Here is a 16,292-nt window from a genome sequence, read left to right as displayed (position 1 = left end):
ACGTTCCAAAGATAACCAGATAGGACAGGACCCATCAGATGAGACTGGGCCCCTCTTCCACCATGCCGGGATAAATGGGAAGCCCAGTAATATTGTTTGAAATCTGGCACGGAGAACCCACCCTCCATCCCTGGTTCACACAAGTGTTTTTTAGAGATTCTGACACTTTTATAGCCCCAAATAAAGGGAATAATAGTAGAATTTAATTGTCTGAAGTAGGATACAATGACGTAATCATGGTAACACAACCATTTTAATGGTTGTGTTACCATGATTACGTAACACAACCATTACGTTGTGTTATGTAATGGTTTGCCTCTGCAAAAAGCAGAGGCAGCAAAAACCTCTGCTTTTTGCTGCCTGAAACGAAATTATACATACCTTCATTGCTTTCCAGAGCATTGAATCATCCACATCCCCCTTGTCATTAGAGCTCAGGTATGACATAATTTCATTTGAAATATAAGAGAAAAATTCCTTATCTTTCAACAGAGTGTTATTGAAACGCCAGTTCCACTTATGCTTTTTATAATTCAATTTAAGATTCAGCGACACAGGAGCGTGATCTGATATGTGAATATTGTGGTGTTTGCAGCTTGACACAGATGCTTGCAATCCTGAATCCAACAAAAAGTAATCAATCCTAGAGTAGGACTTATGTACTGCGGAAAAGTATAAATAATCTCTCCCAGTAGGATATAACAGTCTCCAAATGTCAACCAAGTTGTGAGATTTAATACATTTTTAAGGGACTCATCACTCTCGAATAAATTGCACTGAGGGCATTGTCTGTCTAAGACTGGGCCCAGGGTTAGGTTTAAGTCCCCTCCAATAATTATATTAGAACCAACCCAATCCAAAACTACATTAAAAAGGTCTTCAGGGTTTCCCCCAGAAAACTTGCTAAGCCTGGTGGTCAGGTCCCAGAGGCGACTGGCGGTCCAACATGTTTTTGTATTAAAACATGTTAAGTAGACAGGAAATGTAAAAATATTACTGGGTAATTATATGTTACGGGAAAACATAGCCAGTGAAATGCTGTTTAAACCCACAACTTGTCTTAAAAACAATAAAATCAAAAATACAATTAAAATGAATATCAATTATTTGCACTTCTGTTTAATCTGCATTAAGTCAGCAGCTCCATAATTCCTCTCAGGACTTCAGGGGCCCATAAATGCTAATATTTTAACACAAAGCACATTTGTTTATTGAGATGATCAATGCTGCCAAATTTGATTTAATGGTCTCAGCATAAATTAAAATATTTTTAATTGTTTAACATTTAAATGTAAGATTTTAAGGAGCTGGAAAGTTTACTTTGTAAAAGTTCAAAAAACAATATTCATAGTTAGATTGTTTTGTTACCATAGCTACAATCTGATGCTGTCAGTTTAATCTTTGAGATTCATGGGTAGCACAGAAAGATAAAACATCGGCCCTGCAGGATGAGCTAAATCTGCTGCACTGCGCAGAGATGAGCAACAAGCAGGAGATTTAATTTAATGCTGCTAATGTGGCTTTTGTATGTTTTGCATTTTGTGTTTGTTGAGTTTTTAATAAGCGCCACAGAAACTGTTTTGGTTGCCCAACTTTAAGGGACAAGTTTTTCAGATCTCCGCACGGCTGCGCGCATTAACTCTAGCTGATGAAGTAGACAAAGCATTTGATATGGATTGATGCATCATGTAACCAGAAAAATACTAAAAATAATAAAGAAGTAACATTAAACCAACGTGATGTGTGACTGCGAGGCGAGCACGAAAGCTCATCACCAGGCTGAACCTGCATGATGAGGTTAGCGCTGGTTCGTTAACCACTAACCTTCCAACCAACCAGGAACACAGACATACATTTTTATCAGTGCAGACAGAGCTGGGCGCTGGGCAGCTTGTTGAGATGTAAAAGCCGCATAAAATTCTTTGTTCACAAACATAAATCATTCTCACCGCTCCCTCAACGCGTAGCTCTGAAAGCGACTACAAGTTATTCCTGTGGTACACGTAGAGCTGTGGAACCAGAACTAACACTAGCGTGGGTTTTATACTCTTACCTTGATCAAAAACTCTGGAAAGAAACATAATTCCTCACAGGGGTTGATGTAAATATCCATACAGGTCAGCCTGTGTCCAGTTTCAATGAAAGGAGGAGCATGTGATCCGCACTGATGTAAACTTCAGAGATCAAGCAGCAGGGCTTTAAATGCATAAAAAGATTATTTAGGGTGAAATAATGATGAAGTTGAGTCAGAGCTTCCTCAAAACTCATCTACTCCATATTGAGACCTAGGCCACGCCCCCATTTGTAGGTAAATTTTGAACAGGTTTCTTTGACTCTGTCTTTATCATTTCACAAATGTTTCTTATGCTTCAAATTTTTATAGAGCACAGAAATTTTGATCGCTTAGTTCAGATTAGTCTTATGTTCAAACAATGTTTTCCAGGATCCTAACCCATTCCTTAGCCCTTCAATGGAGCCTGATGCCTTGCTTCGTAGTGCAGTTGCCCCTTTGCCCAGCAAGGAGCAGGGGAGGCTAGGAGGTTCAGGCCGAAGTCTTGCTCCACTCCATTTCCCCTCTGAGCTACTTCCCTTCGATGAAGCTCTGAGAGATGTCTGCACTATCCGACCCTTGACAGAAGGAGATGTAGTGGTTCGACATAGTAACCAGCTCTTGGAGATGAAGACCGCTGAGCGCAGAGGTAATCTTAGCAATAACTATTAGAATATCTTGGGCCTGTAGTGCTATTCTGTCTATGAATCGGGTCATATTTTTGTGTATTCCCTGGCAGAAATGGAGAAGCAGATGAAGATTGAAAACTTGTTTGTCACTTGGCAGCAGAGATCAGCACAGTCTAACATGCCCATATCTGTAAGTATCCCAATTGTGATCAGGAACCATTTGTCAAAACATAATTAATTTTAATTTGGTTATAACCTAGTTCAGAAATGTATAGCTGTTCTGATCATGTTTGTGGCCCATCTGAGAGAGAAGTGTTGACTGCAGTATTTAAGTAGCCAAGATTTTTCTCCTTGCTTTTCTGAACTTCCCAAAAAAGAAGCACCTGGCAGCCCTTTTTCTTGCTTTGTTTAAAGTGAATGAAGTTTTACTTTCCTTATAAAGGCTGATGTCAGACACTGTAACACCTGAAGAGATAACTTCTAAAATTATCCTGATTTCTGTTTGGTACAAACATAGGCACTTTCTAAAGAAGTCTCCAGTCTCACTGGCTCAGTGATTTACAGTAGACTCTACTGACAGAAGTTGTGCTAAAATTGTATCACATACATTTAGTCACGTTCTCAAAGGTATTGACTATGGCATGACCATCAGGCATATATCTGACTATATGTTATTGTTCTGTCTTTTATGAATTACATCAATGAACCTTGATAAACTGGTTTTTATCTTTGAAGTTAATGAAATTGCAATGGATCCCATTCTTTTCAAATCTTCCAATAATATTTTGCTGCAATAATTGTCCCTACAGGGAACAGATTTGGAGACTCTGAAGCAGTCATCAAGGCTTGTCCACTACTGTGCCACCCCACTTCTCTTTGACCCCAGCTTCCGTAAGCGAATTCAAGAGGAACCAACTCAGACTATTTTAAAGGCATGTATTCTATTTAAAGATTTTCTAAAACATTACTCCCACCTGTATTGTTAAGAGAACCATCTGGTCAAAACAAAAATCATGTCTTTTGCCAAAAAAACAATGCTTCAAGTTGTTTAAACTATGTATTTCATGCACTGTTTATTTAAGAAACATCACCGTTTTTCTAACTGACATAAATTAAACTAAATGTTTCTTGTTTTACATCAGTTTGCACTACTGAAAAAAAAAATCAAAAAAACCTTTTTTCAACTTAGTTTAAAAATCAAGTAATGAGGACATCTGGCCCATTTCTTAACCTCCTACCAATTCCAATTTTTTTGTCAAATTGAATTTTTTCGTTCACACTTCCAAATATATGCGACCTGTATGTGTTTTCCAACGTGAACTGCAAACGACCTGAAAGTTTCCCGCATATACAGTAGAGGGCACAATAATGTCACACACAGAGAGCATTCTCAGTGTTTTGCCAACTGCCATAAAAAAGTAGTGCCCAGTGTTTGCAGAAGTAAGCATGGATGCTTATGGTGGAGCAACGTATCTTACGATTTTGAAGTTATTATCTGGCCAGAGTAAGCACATGAACAACTCAATCCTTAATACAGTCCACCATGGTTGTTTTTCTTCCCGCTTGGGCATATGAGGACACAGAATAGTGACATTTGTTAAGTATCAATGACGTAAGCCTTGGCCAGCCGCCTAAAGAGATACACAAGAGAGAATGAAGCCAGGAGGATTAACCAGCTCTTCTCCACCCAACCAGCTAAAGTGTACTCTCAATGGCAGGGTAATAACAACAGAGCAGACCCACCAAGGCTGGAGACTGAACAATACTGGAAAGGCATATGGGAAAGGGAGGCGTCCCACAAGAGCAATGCACAGTGGCTAACCTCTCTACGAGAGGACCACAGCAACCTCCCTGAACAAGCCCCGGTAACCATCACTGTGGCAGATGTCCAAGAAAGAGTCTCAGGTATGAAAAACTGGACAGCACCAGGACCTGACATGATCCATGCCTACTGGCTGAAGAAACTCACTACCCTCCATGAGCGACTGGCAGCTCAACTGAACCAGCTACTACAGAACGGGACTCACCCTGAATGGTTAACTGAAGGGCGCACAGTCCTGATCCAGAAGGATCCCTCAAAGGGTTCAGTCCCATCCAACTATCGGCCGATAACCTGTCTCTCTACAACATGGAAGCTCATGTCAGGCATCATAGCAGCTAAGATAAGCGGGCACATGGATAAATACATGAGCACGGCACAGAAGAGCATCGGCATAAATAGCAGAGGAGCCAAACACCAACTCCTTGTAGACCACACAGTCGCCCGAGACTGCAAAACCCGACACACCAACCTGTGCACCGCTTGGATAGATTACAAGAAAGCCTATGACTCAATGCCACACACTTGGATCATTGAATGCTTAGAGATGTACAACATCAATAGGACTCTAAGAGCCTTCATTGCAAACTCGATGGGGCTGTGGAAAACCACCCTTGAAGCCAACTGCAAACCACTTGCACACGTGTCCATCAAATGTGGCATATACCAAGGAGATGCTCTGTCCCCACTGCTGTTCTGCATAGGCCTGAACCCCCTTAGCCAAATCATCAACAAGACTGGCTACGGATACCGACTCAAGAATGGGGCCACAATCAGTCACCTCCTCTACATGGATGACATCAAGCTGTACGCCAAGAGCGAGCGAGACATCGACTCACTGATCCACACCACAAGGATCTACAGCACTGACATTGGGATGTCATTCGGACTAGAGAAGTGTGGCCGGATGGTTACAAAGAGAGGGAAGGTCGTCCGCACAGAAGGGGTCTTACTCCCAGAGGGAACAATAGCAGACATAGAGCACAGCTACAAGTACCTGGGAATACCACAAGCAAATGGCAACCTCGACGAGGTCACAAGGAAAGGAGCCACAGCCAAATACCTCCAACGAATAAGGCAAGTCCTGAGAAGCCAGCTTAATGGCAAGAACAAGATACTCTGCCGGAATAATTAGCTGGCCACTGGAAGAGATAAAGGCCACAGATGTTAAGACTCGGAAGCTACTAACCATGCATGGAGGGTTCCACCCCAAATCCAGCACCCTGAGACTGTATACAAGCCATAAGGAAGGAGGCAGAGGACTAGTGAGTGTGAGAGCCACTGTCCAGGATGAAACATCCAAGATCCATAAATACATCAAGGACAAAGCCTCAATGGACGATGTGCTCAGCGAATGTCTCAAACAATGGGGAACAGAGGACGAGGTGCTGGAGGAACCATCATGGGAAGACAAGCCCCTACATGGGATGTACCACCGACAAATAACTGAAGTGAAGATATCAGGAAATCCTACCAATGGCTGGAGAAAGCTGGACTCAAGGACAGCATAGAGGCCCTCATCCTGGCCGCCCAGGAACAGGCCCTAAACACCAGAGCAATAGAGGCTCAGATCTACCACACCAGACAAGACCCAAGGTGTAGGTTGTGCAAGGAGGCCTCTGAGACAGTCCAGCACATAACAGCAGGGTGCAAGATGCTGGCAGGGAAAGCGTACATGGAACGACATAACCAAGTGGCGGGCATAGAGTACAGGAACATCTGTGCCGAATATGGACTGGAAGCCCCGAGGTCAAAGTGGGGAACACCCCCAAAGGTGGTGGAGAATGACCGAGCTAAGATCCTGTGGGACTTCCAGATCCAGACAGACAAGATGGTAATGGCGAACCAACCAGACATTGTGGTGGTGGATAAAGAACAGAGGAAAGCCGTTGTGGTGGATGTAGCAATACCAAGTGACCACAACATCAGGAAAAAGGAGCATGAGAAACTGGAGAAATACCAGGGCCTCAGAGAGGAACTGGAGAAGGCCTGGAAGGTGAAGACCACAGTGGTGCCTGTGGTCATCGGGGCCCTCGGGGCAGTCACCCCCAAACTGGAGCAGTGGCTCAAACAGATCCCAGGAACAACATCAGACATCTCAGTCCAGAAATGTGCAGTTCTAGGCACAGCCAAGATACTGCACAGAACCTTCAAGCTCCCAGGCCTCTGGTAGAGGACCGAGCTCAGAGGATGAAGGAGACCACCCGCGGAGGGTGAGAAGGGAATTTTTTTTATTTTTTTATTTTTTTTTTTTTGCTTCTTTGTGTGATTTGGAGTTTCTGTGCTGATTAATTTTTTTGCAAAGCGATAAAAGCTGGTAGCTCTTGAATTGCTACAAAAAGCCCCTGGCCCTAATGGGTCAGGGGCTTTAATTGACTGCATTACTTTTATTGAATTTATTACTTCTGCAAGGCAGTCGCCATATTAATAATATGAATAATATAAAAGTAAGTGCTCAGTTTCTCTGGTTAAATCAATTTCTGATTGAACACCCGTACTCTCTTCAGATAATTCTGGTAAGGAATTTAGGGCATATCTTTGATCAAGTTTAACAATGACTACCAATTCAGTTAACCTTTAGTTGTGTCTTTTATTAGAAACAGGTGTAGTAAATTATTTGTCTTCTGAGATAGGACCAGGGTTTAGCGTAAGCTGGTACGGTCTGGTACTGCGTACTACTAAAAGATTCTACACAGCACTGTGTGAACGGTTGCAATAAAGCCTTCATTCAGAATGGCTGCACTTTGTGGCAGAATAAATCTGCTAGCGATAGGGAATGATGAACTTTAGAAAAGCAACATTTTTAGTGGTTGGGTTTTGGGATCTCCGTGGATCAATAAGGCCATTCTGCATCAAACCAAGAGGCAAAACAGACCATCCCAGTGGTCTTCCTTCATAAATAAGTAGAAGTTAAACTTGCACAATTTTCTCTCAGAATATAATGAGACACCTAGTAGTTTTAAATAATTTCAAATGATGTTTTATATGTCTGGTAGTTTTATACTCTGTCCTCCTCATATTTTTCTGTTACCAGGAGCAAATGTCTATTAGTAGAGATCACTTTCATGGATTGAAAATACTTTCTTAAACTGCACTGAAGTGTGACACTCAAAATACAAGGACAGGGCTACCGACAGCTAAAGTAGCATAGCCAGGGGTGAAAGTAGTTTTAAATTCTTTGGGGTACTATGACAAAAAAATAACTAAATAAAAAAAAAAAATATATATATATATATATATATATATATATATATATATATATATATATATATATATAACTATTTCTTTATATAACTATTTCTTTGTGTGTTTGGAGTTTCTGTGCTGATTAAATTTTTGCGAAGCAATAAATGCTGGGTAGCTGGTAACACTTTATTTGAAGGGGTGTGGATAAGACTGACATGACACTGTCATGAACATGAAGAAGTCTTTATGAATGACAGTTGTCATGAAGTGTCATTCGGTAAATAATGACACTTTTAATGCAAAGTTGCTCTAAAAGTTGCATTAAAAGTCCATTAAAAGTGCCAACTTTGCAAGATTTTGTAAATAATGACAATTTAAAGCATATTTAAGCATTGTTACAGAATGGAGCTGTATTTCCCTCAACCCACTGGGGTACTCAAAGTTATGTACAAAATATTTGTTACAGTTTATAAATCATGTTTCACACATACAACTATCCAATGTTACACACAAACAGGCTTACACTAATTACAAGTCCAATATTACATACACACCATTTTCTCACCATAGTTCTGGCACTTGAAACTTTAAGATTTACTTCACATAAGACTTTTCTTTTGTGTTCAGAAGATCTGCAACAATAACAGTTATTATTTTTTACCAAAGTCTGTGGAACCCATTTATTTTATCAACATATTTCCAGAAAAGGCATCGCTCCAGTGACTCCACATCGTCAGGTCGAGACCGAAGCTACAGCACCGATTCAGCCGACATGCTTCCAAGCCGAATAAAAGAGGAGCCATGGCTGCTTGAGATTTCTAACAACTTCCTTCAGCAGTACATCCAGTACCTGCAGAGCATGGGCTTCATTCTAGTCCAGGTCCGGCCTCCATCCCCAGCTCGCAGGTGAGTAATTGCAAGAATAGGTTCTTCTAGGTTCCCCTTTTAATGGATTCTGGTGACCTTTGACCAACTAATCTTATTGGTTAAAAAGCATCGCCCACTTTCAATTTAAACGCAGGTTTATAACCTTTGTGCTCTACCCACTAATCTCTCATCTCTCTGAAAGTATTGCCAGAGCGCGTGCTGCCATGCTGAGCTCCGTGTCGTTGGAAGGAAGGATGTCCTTTTCTTATGTCAAGCAGAAGAGTGAAGACAACCCTAAGGTTAATATTCAATTGGCAAATGCAAAACTTGTCTGTAAACAAACACATACATTGGAAGCAAACTTAGAAATTAAGGTTTATTCCTGTGTGCTGCTGCAATCTCACTGTCAATTTTTTTTGAAGTTTTTCAAAAATATACTATCTCTTTATGTGGTGAGATAAAAATGCTTTTCCTTTTGATATATGGAAAATTATGCCACAAAACGACATACACAGAACATTGAAAACGTTCATTGGGGAGAGACGAGGCCTTTAAATAGCTTTTCCAGGAGCACATGGAATTGAACCCACAACTTTCTGCACGATGATGGCAACGGTTCTAAGAGTTCATCCCACAATCGGCCGCCTCCTTAGTTGTGTTTTTGAACAAGACACTTCACCTGCTTTGCCTGCTGCTGGTGGTGGTAAAGTCAATGCTGGTGGCTTATGATACACTGGGGAAACTCAGGATCTTAAATATTTTAAGGATAATTTAAGAGACAGGTAATTGATGTATTAACACCAGGGTATTTTAAAAAGTCAACAATTTTGAATTAAGCACATGTATATCATAGAAATATATTCTGGTAGAGAATGTAAGACTGTTTCTGGAATCTACAGTCATGGCCAAAGGTTTTGAGAATGCTTCAAATGTTAATATTTACAAAGTCTACTGCTTCAGTGTTTATAATGGCAACTTGCATAAATTCCAGAATGTTATAAAGAGTCATCAGCTTAACAGCAATTAATCGCAAAGTCAGTATTTGCCTAGAAAATGAACTTTATCCCCCAAAACACATTTCAACTTCATTGCAGCCCTGCCTTAAAAGGACCAGCTAACATTGTTTCAGTGATTGCTCCATTAACACAGGTGTGGGTGTTGATGAGGACAGGGCTGGAGATCAATCTGTCATGATTAAGTAAGAATGACACCACTGGACACTTTAAAAGAGGCTGGTGCTTGGCATCATTGTTTCTCTTCTGTGAACCATGGTTATCTCTAAAGAAACACGTGCAGTCATCATTGCACTGCACAAAAATGGCCTAACAGGGAAGAGCAGCTAAAGATTCACCTCAGTCAACAATCTATCACATCATCAAGAACTTCCAGAAGAGAGGCTCCATTGTTGCCAAAAAGGCTCTAGGGCGCCAAGAAAGACCAGCAAGCGCCAGGAGCGTCTCTTAAAAGTGTTTCAGCTGCGGGATCGGGCTACCAGCAGTGCAGAGCTTGCTCAGGAATGGCAGCAGGCAGGTGTGAGTGCATCTGCACGCACTGTGAGGTGGAGACTCTTGGACCAAGGCCTGGTCTCAAGGAGGGCAGCAAAGAAGCCACTTCTCTTCAGGAAAAACATCAGGGACAGACTGATATTCTGCAAAAGGTACAGGGAGTGGACTGCTGAGAACTGGGGTAAAGTGATTTTCTCTGATGAATCCCCTTTCCGATTGTTTGGGACATCTGGAAAACAGCTTGATCGGAGAAGACGAGGTGAGCGCTGCCACCGGTCTTGTCTCATGCCAACTGTAGAGCATCCTGAAACCATTCATGTGTGAGGTTGCTTCTCAGCCAAGGGAGTCGGCTCTCTCATAGTCTGGCCTAAAAACACAGCCATGAATAAAGAATGGTACAAGAATGTCCTCCGAGAGCAACTTCTCCCAACCGTCCCAGAGCAGCTTGGTGATGAACAATGCCTTTTCCAGCATATGGAGCACCTTGCCATAAAGCAAAGGTGATAACTAACTGGCTGAGGGAACAAAACATAGAGATTTTGGGTCCATGGCCTGGAAACTCCCCAGATCCATTGAAAACTTGTGGTCAATCATCAAGAGACGGGTGGACAAACAAAAACCTAGCAATTCTGACAAAATGCAGCATTGATTGTGCAAGAATGGACTGCTATCAGTCAGGATTTGGTCCAGAAGTTGATCGAGAGCATGTCAGGGAGAACTGCAGAGGTCCTGAAGACAAGGGGTCAACACTGCAAATATTGACTTGCTGCATTAACTCTTTCTGTCAATAAAAGCTTTTGTTACTCGTAATATGATTGCAATTGTATTTCTGTTTTTGATGAAAACATCTGACATACACACATGAAAACCAGAGGGCAGCAGATCATGTGAAAATATAATATTAGTGTCATGACTGTAATTTGCAGACTTCAGGACCTGGCACGACTTCATATCACCTCCAGAGAGCGCTGCCGGGTGGGATCGTGTTGATGGAACTGGCTTTTCAGGTGAGACATTGATTATCAGTCCTTTTTGTTTAATAATTTAATAATTCAGTCATTAGAATAGAAATATTGTCTCGCAAAGCTAAAATTTGCTAAACAATAAACCGTTGCATAATCAATTTAGCTATACTCTTTAAGCATTTTTCATGTTGCAGACTTCAAGATGAGTTCAGTATCCACCTGAATGTTCTTCCTGTACTGGGACTCTATTCTCCATTCAAACATTTTGCTAATCACAACTTTGTGCTATACTGTTATTCTCCCAGGGGTGTTACTTTTGTGTAAAGCAGTATGCACTGGAATGTTCCCGCATCCCCATGGGCCAAACGGTCAACTCCCAGGTAAATATCACTTCTCACCACAGAGCAGAAAGGAGTCATCCCCCGCCTGTTTTACTGTAACTGCATTCTCATTACAAATGTGCACAAATCTTTACTTACATTCTGCTAATGTCACAGCTTTTCAATTACAGTGTTTCCATTAAATAAGAAATTAAATAAAAATCACTTTAATGACTTATTGTTTACACGATAAGTCATTAAAAATGATGGCAGCGATGGATGAAAACAGTTACATGAGATATATTCATAATTCAGCCAATTATCAGTCATCAGCGTCTTATTCAGGCTTTGGAGCAACAAGTCCCTTATATTTGAGAGTGGCTGTGCATGCGGCCTTTTGGGGAAATTGTAGTTGCCGATTTTACTTAAGAGCTGAGGATTAAACATGTTTGAATTATAGACAACTTTTCATGAACTGTGCGATGCTGTGAGAATTGTGGTGGAGCCAGCTGTCCGAAAAAAACAAAAGCACACCATCATGCCTCCCTCCAGGTCCGTGTATTTTCAGGCAGTTCGTTTTTTCGTTTGAAGTGAAAAAACTTGTTTTTTAATTTTTCATTTATTAAACCAAAATCAAAAATTGGATAGCGAGTCGTTATCCAATTTCTGATTTAGTGCATAAAACGAAAATGGAAAAAACAGATAATGAACGCTCTATTTCAACTTACATGATTTCATTTTTAACAAGTGGTTTGACCCGGAAGTTCTCTCTGTCCTGCACATTATATAGAGACCTGTTTTTGTACACTCGTCCAAAGCCACATGCAATTAATTTGATCATGATCACATTGAAAGCCTTAAACTCTGACTTTGTTTTGTATACAAAGCTAAAGTTGGCGTCTGAATGTAGCTTCCGATTCAGTAAATGACTAAAAGACTAGTCCACCCAATGTTTCACAATCTTGAGAGTCTTTAATCTGCTCTGGTTTAAAACCAGTCATTCTGACTTTAATCTCAGAATTCAAACTTTAATCTAAAAAAATAGTATTGCACATCAGTTGGTTATATAACCCTCCTCCATGGTTTAACACCTCATAATTTTTCACACTTTTATAAGTGAAGTATGACTGTTCAATATGAAATGAAAACCTTTGTCCCCTTCATGAGACTATATGCTTATAACTTATTAGACTCAACTGACTAAACATAATGAACAACTTTTGAATTGATACTTTCCATTATTCCTTTGCTCTGGATGTACAAGCAAGAAACTTTAAAAGAATTATGTCATTTTTAATTTGTATCAAGCTGTATGTAGCCAGAGCTTTAACTGGGTGATTTATTTACAATACTTACTGCATACTTACCAAGCTTATTTTCTGTTGTTATTATGAGATTGTAAACTCAAATCTGACAAAATAAACACAGACAAAATGTTTTCATAAAAATGTATTTATTACAATAACTTACAAGCAGATATTGAGCCCATGGGGAATCAGTTTGAAGAATTATGAAAAAATATTCCTATAAATGAAGTATAAAAAAGATGAGACAGTGAAGAAGATGATGTCAGGAGGAGGAAGAGGATCACTGGGAGATTCTGGGAAGCTGCATCCAAACCTGGAGCTGAGACCTCTCCTCCTCACCAGCTGCCTGCCTGAAACAATGAAAAATAAATAATAAAAGAAGTTCACACTGCACATAAGAAGCCAATTGAAGGACAGTGTAAAAAAAACCCACCTCATTAACATGAGATTCTATGAAATTGGTGCTTTTCCATTTGCAAATTTATTTTCAGAATTTCAGTTTGCACTATTTGTATAGTTAATGGAAACACACTTTGTGAGCCTCTTCCCTCCTCTGTCAAACAGCTGTGGCCTCCACACATACACCAACTAATGCTAAAGAAAATTAAACCCTTTTAGCGTTACATATGCAAATCTCTGTTTTTAAAATGACAGAAGTTGCTCTTTTTCTAACTTTGCTCTGTGTTTCACGATGGAATCACTTTAAGATGGCCAACTATGGAAGCTCCAATCAATCAATCAATCAATCAATCAATCAATCAATCAATCAATCAATCAATCAATCAATCAATAAAATTTTATTTGTATAGCACATTTCAGCAGCAAGGCATTTCAAGGTGCTTTACATAATTAAAGAAAAAATAAAAACAGTATGTGACATTAATAAATAGATGAAAAGTAAAGATAAAAACATTAAAAACATTGAAGACATCAAAACCCGCAATTTAGCCATAAGCAACTCTAAACAGGTGGGTTTTAAGTTGAGATTTAAAGGCTCTCAGTGTTTCAGCTGTTTTACAGTTTTCTGGAAGTTTGTTCCACATTTGTGGTGCATAGAAGCTGAATGCTGCTTCTCCTCGCTGGTTCTGGTTCTGGGGATGCAGAGCAGAACCAGAACCAGAAAACCTGAGGGGTCTGGAAGGCTGATACAACAGCAGATCTTTAATGTATTGTGGTGCTAAACCGTTCAGTGATTTATAAACTAACAACAGTATTTTAAAGTCTATTCTCTGAGCTACAGGGAGCCAATGTAGGGACTTTAAAACTGGTGTTATGTGCTCTATCTTCCTGGTTTTAGTCAGAATGCGAGCAGCAGCGTTCTGGATCAGCTGCAGCTGTTTGATTGATTTGTTGGACAGACCTGTGAAGACGCTGCTCCAATAATCAATGCGACTAAAGATAAACGCATGGATGAGTTTCTCTAGATCGCGCTGAGACATCAGTCCTCTAATCCTGGAAATGTTCTTCAGATGATAGAAGGCCAACTTTGTGACTGTCTTAATGTGGCTCTGAAGGTTCAGGTCAGAATCCATCACTACTCCCAGGTTTCAGGCTGATTGCTGGTTTTCAGTTGTAATAACTGACATCCAATGACATCACTTCTGCTTGCAACCGACAGTTTGACCCGTGTCCGTGGCTCCACCCACCATGCAGTATCATGGTCAACTAGGGGTGGGCATTTATAGTGTCATTTATCACAAAAAATGTCTTACAACAATAAAAATGTTCTGTCCATTCATCCCAGGGTTTCCCCCAGTGTATTGTAAACCTGATAGAGATGTATTTGTAACCAAACAGAACTCAAACTCAAAGGTTAAACTCAGCATCAGATTGTTGCTATGGTAACAAAATAATTAACTCTGAAGATTGTTCTTTGAACTTTTCCAAAGTAAACTTGCCAGCTCCTTAAAATCTTAAGTTTAAGTGTTAAACAATTTAAAATCCTTTTTTGTATGCTGAAACATTAAGTCAATTTTAACAGCATTGACTTTTTCAATGAACAAAAGTTAAAATTCTATATCTGTGGTCTGTGTTAAAATATTAGCATAATGGGCCCCTGAAGCCCTGGGGGCCTTCTGGAGCTGCTGATTAATTTGGATTAAACGGAAGTACAAATAATTGAAATTCATTTTATTTTTATTTATTTATTTATTTTGATTTGTTGTTTTATGACTCGACAGTTGTGGTTTTAACTGACATTTCACTGGCAATGTCTTCTCGTAACATATAACTATGTACATATATATTTACATTTCCTGTCTACTTAAAATCTTTTAATACAAAAACACGGTGGACCGCCTCGGCACCCCGACCACTTGGCTTAGCAAGTTTTCTGGGGGAAACCCTGCACCCTTCATCTTATACACTTATCCCTAGAGGACTGGTGAGGGCTGATCAACATGTTGATTCATTGTTTTCTCAATAATATTCAATTGATGTTAAAAAAGACTGACTTCATTATTAGAAAGCTTTTCTTCTCCACTGTTTGTTCAATGAGAGCATCATTAAATATCAGTAAATTCAAAAATCTGTAATCTTGTAAGAGAGAAATTAAAATTAAACATTTGTGGTTTAGGCCATTTAAGAATAAATACATTTCTCCAAATGTTTCTCTGAACTGGAGATGCAGGTGAGTCAGTCTGTCTGAACCCCCAACGGTGGAATCTTCAGTGGCTTACCACCTTACACCTTCCCTCTAACCATAGGTCTGTCTTCATGTCCTCAAGCAGATTCCTCCCAGGTAAAATAGACCACCTGACTACATCTATATACAAAAAAATGTATACATGTGCTATGCAATCAGTGTGCTCCTTTAATGCTGTTATGTTGTTGTCAGCATATCCAAGTAAAAATCTTGGATATGCTAATTTTGGACTCACAGCATCAGAGTGGGGATACCTAACGAGGTATCTGTGGTGAACGATCTCATCCAAGATCTCTCTAGAGGTGTGTTACAGTGATCTGGGGCCTCATGCATAAAAGAGTGTGACGTTTTCACACTAAATCTCAGCGTATGGACAAATTTAGAAAAGTGCGTCGCAAAAAAAATCCAGATGTATAAAGCCGTGTGCACCTTTCCTTTAGAAATCCCAAATTTGCAGGGAATAGAGCAGCTGCTGGTCCGATCTGTCGCCACCCATAAATAAATATGTGAATTAGTATAAATACCCGGAAGTCTGACACCACAAGAAGCAATAACCATGGCAACATCCTTGTTTGTGGCAGTATAAGTATTTATAATAATAATAATTATATATTTTATTTAAAAGGTGCTTTCAGGTCACCTTACAAAATTAAAAATACATTTAAAAGAAAAAAAAAATCCAAATTAAAAAATAAATAAATAAATAAAGAGATTGTTCAAATGCCTGTCTGAACAGTAGAGCGTTCAGCCGGGATTTAAAGACAGGCAGCATGTCAGAAAGTCCTTAGAGTGGGAATGTGGATGTTTATTCTAAATAGTGGAATCATGTGCATAAGTTGCACATTTACAGAGTAGAGATGCTTTCTGTCCATACAGGCACATTTACAAAGCGGACCTGGCTCGACTGAAGGATGACTGCAGCTGGACTGGTACCGGTACCACACGGCTCCTTAAGTTTTGCTCAAGAGCTCCAGGATGATGAGTCTGGATTAATCTAAAC

The 16,292-nt window shown here is 40.0% G+C and overlaps 1 protein-coding gene across 5 annotated transcripts in view; it reads left to right on the top strand.

Annotated features, from left to right (window-relative positions):
* The window catches only part of szt2 (SZT2 subunit of KICSTOR complex), a 170,437-nt gene that overhangs the window by 129,141 nt on the left and 25,004 nt on the right, over positions 1-16,292 (top strand). For all 5 annotated transcript variants that reach the window (XM_088005191.1, XM_088005192.1, XM_088005193.1 and 2 more), the window contains 7 exons: positions 2,444-2,699; positions 2,790-2,869; positions 3,489-3,611; positions 8,388-8,590; positions 8,754-8,850; positions 10,983-11,063; positions 11,327-11,401. In XM_088005191.1, the coding sequence (XP_087861317.1) occupies positions 2,444-2,699; positions 2,790-2,869; positions 3,489-3,611; positions 8,388-8,590; positions 8,754-8,850; positions 10,983-11,063; positions 11,327-11,401 (915 nt within the window). The remainder of the gene's footprint in view (positions 1-2,443; positions 2,700-2,789; positions 2,870-3,488; positions 3,612-8,387; positions 8,591-8,753; positions 8,851-10,982; positions 11,064-11,326; positions 11,402-16,292) is intronic.

This window comes from Poecilia mexicana, unplaced genomic scaffold (genome assembly GCF_051168715.1).
Source record: "Poecilia mexicana isolate PSO_F unplaced genomic scaffold, ASM5116871v1 scaffold_4, whole genome shotgun sequence".
NCBI classification, from domain to species: domain Eukaryota; kingdom Metazoa; phylum Chordata; class Actinopteri; order Cyprinodontiformes; family Poeciliidae; genus Poecilia; species Poecilia mexicana.
This window is presented reverse-complemented; position numbering and strand designations above follow the sequence as displayed.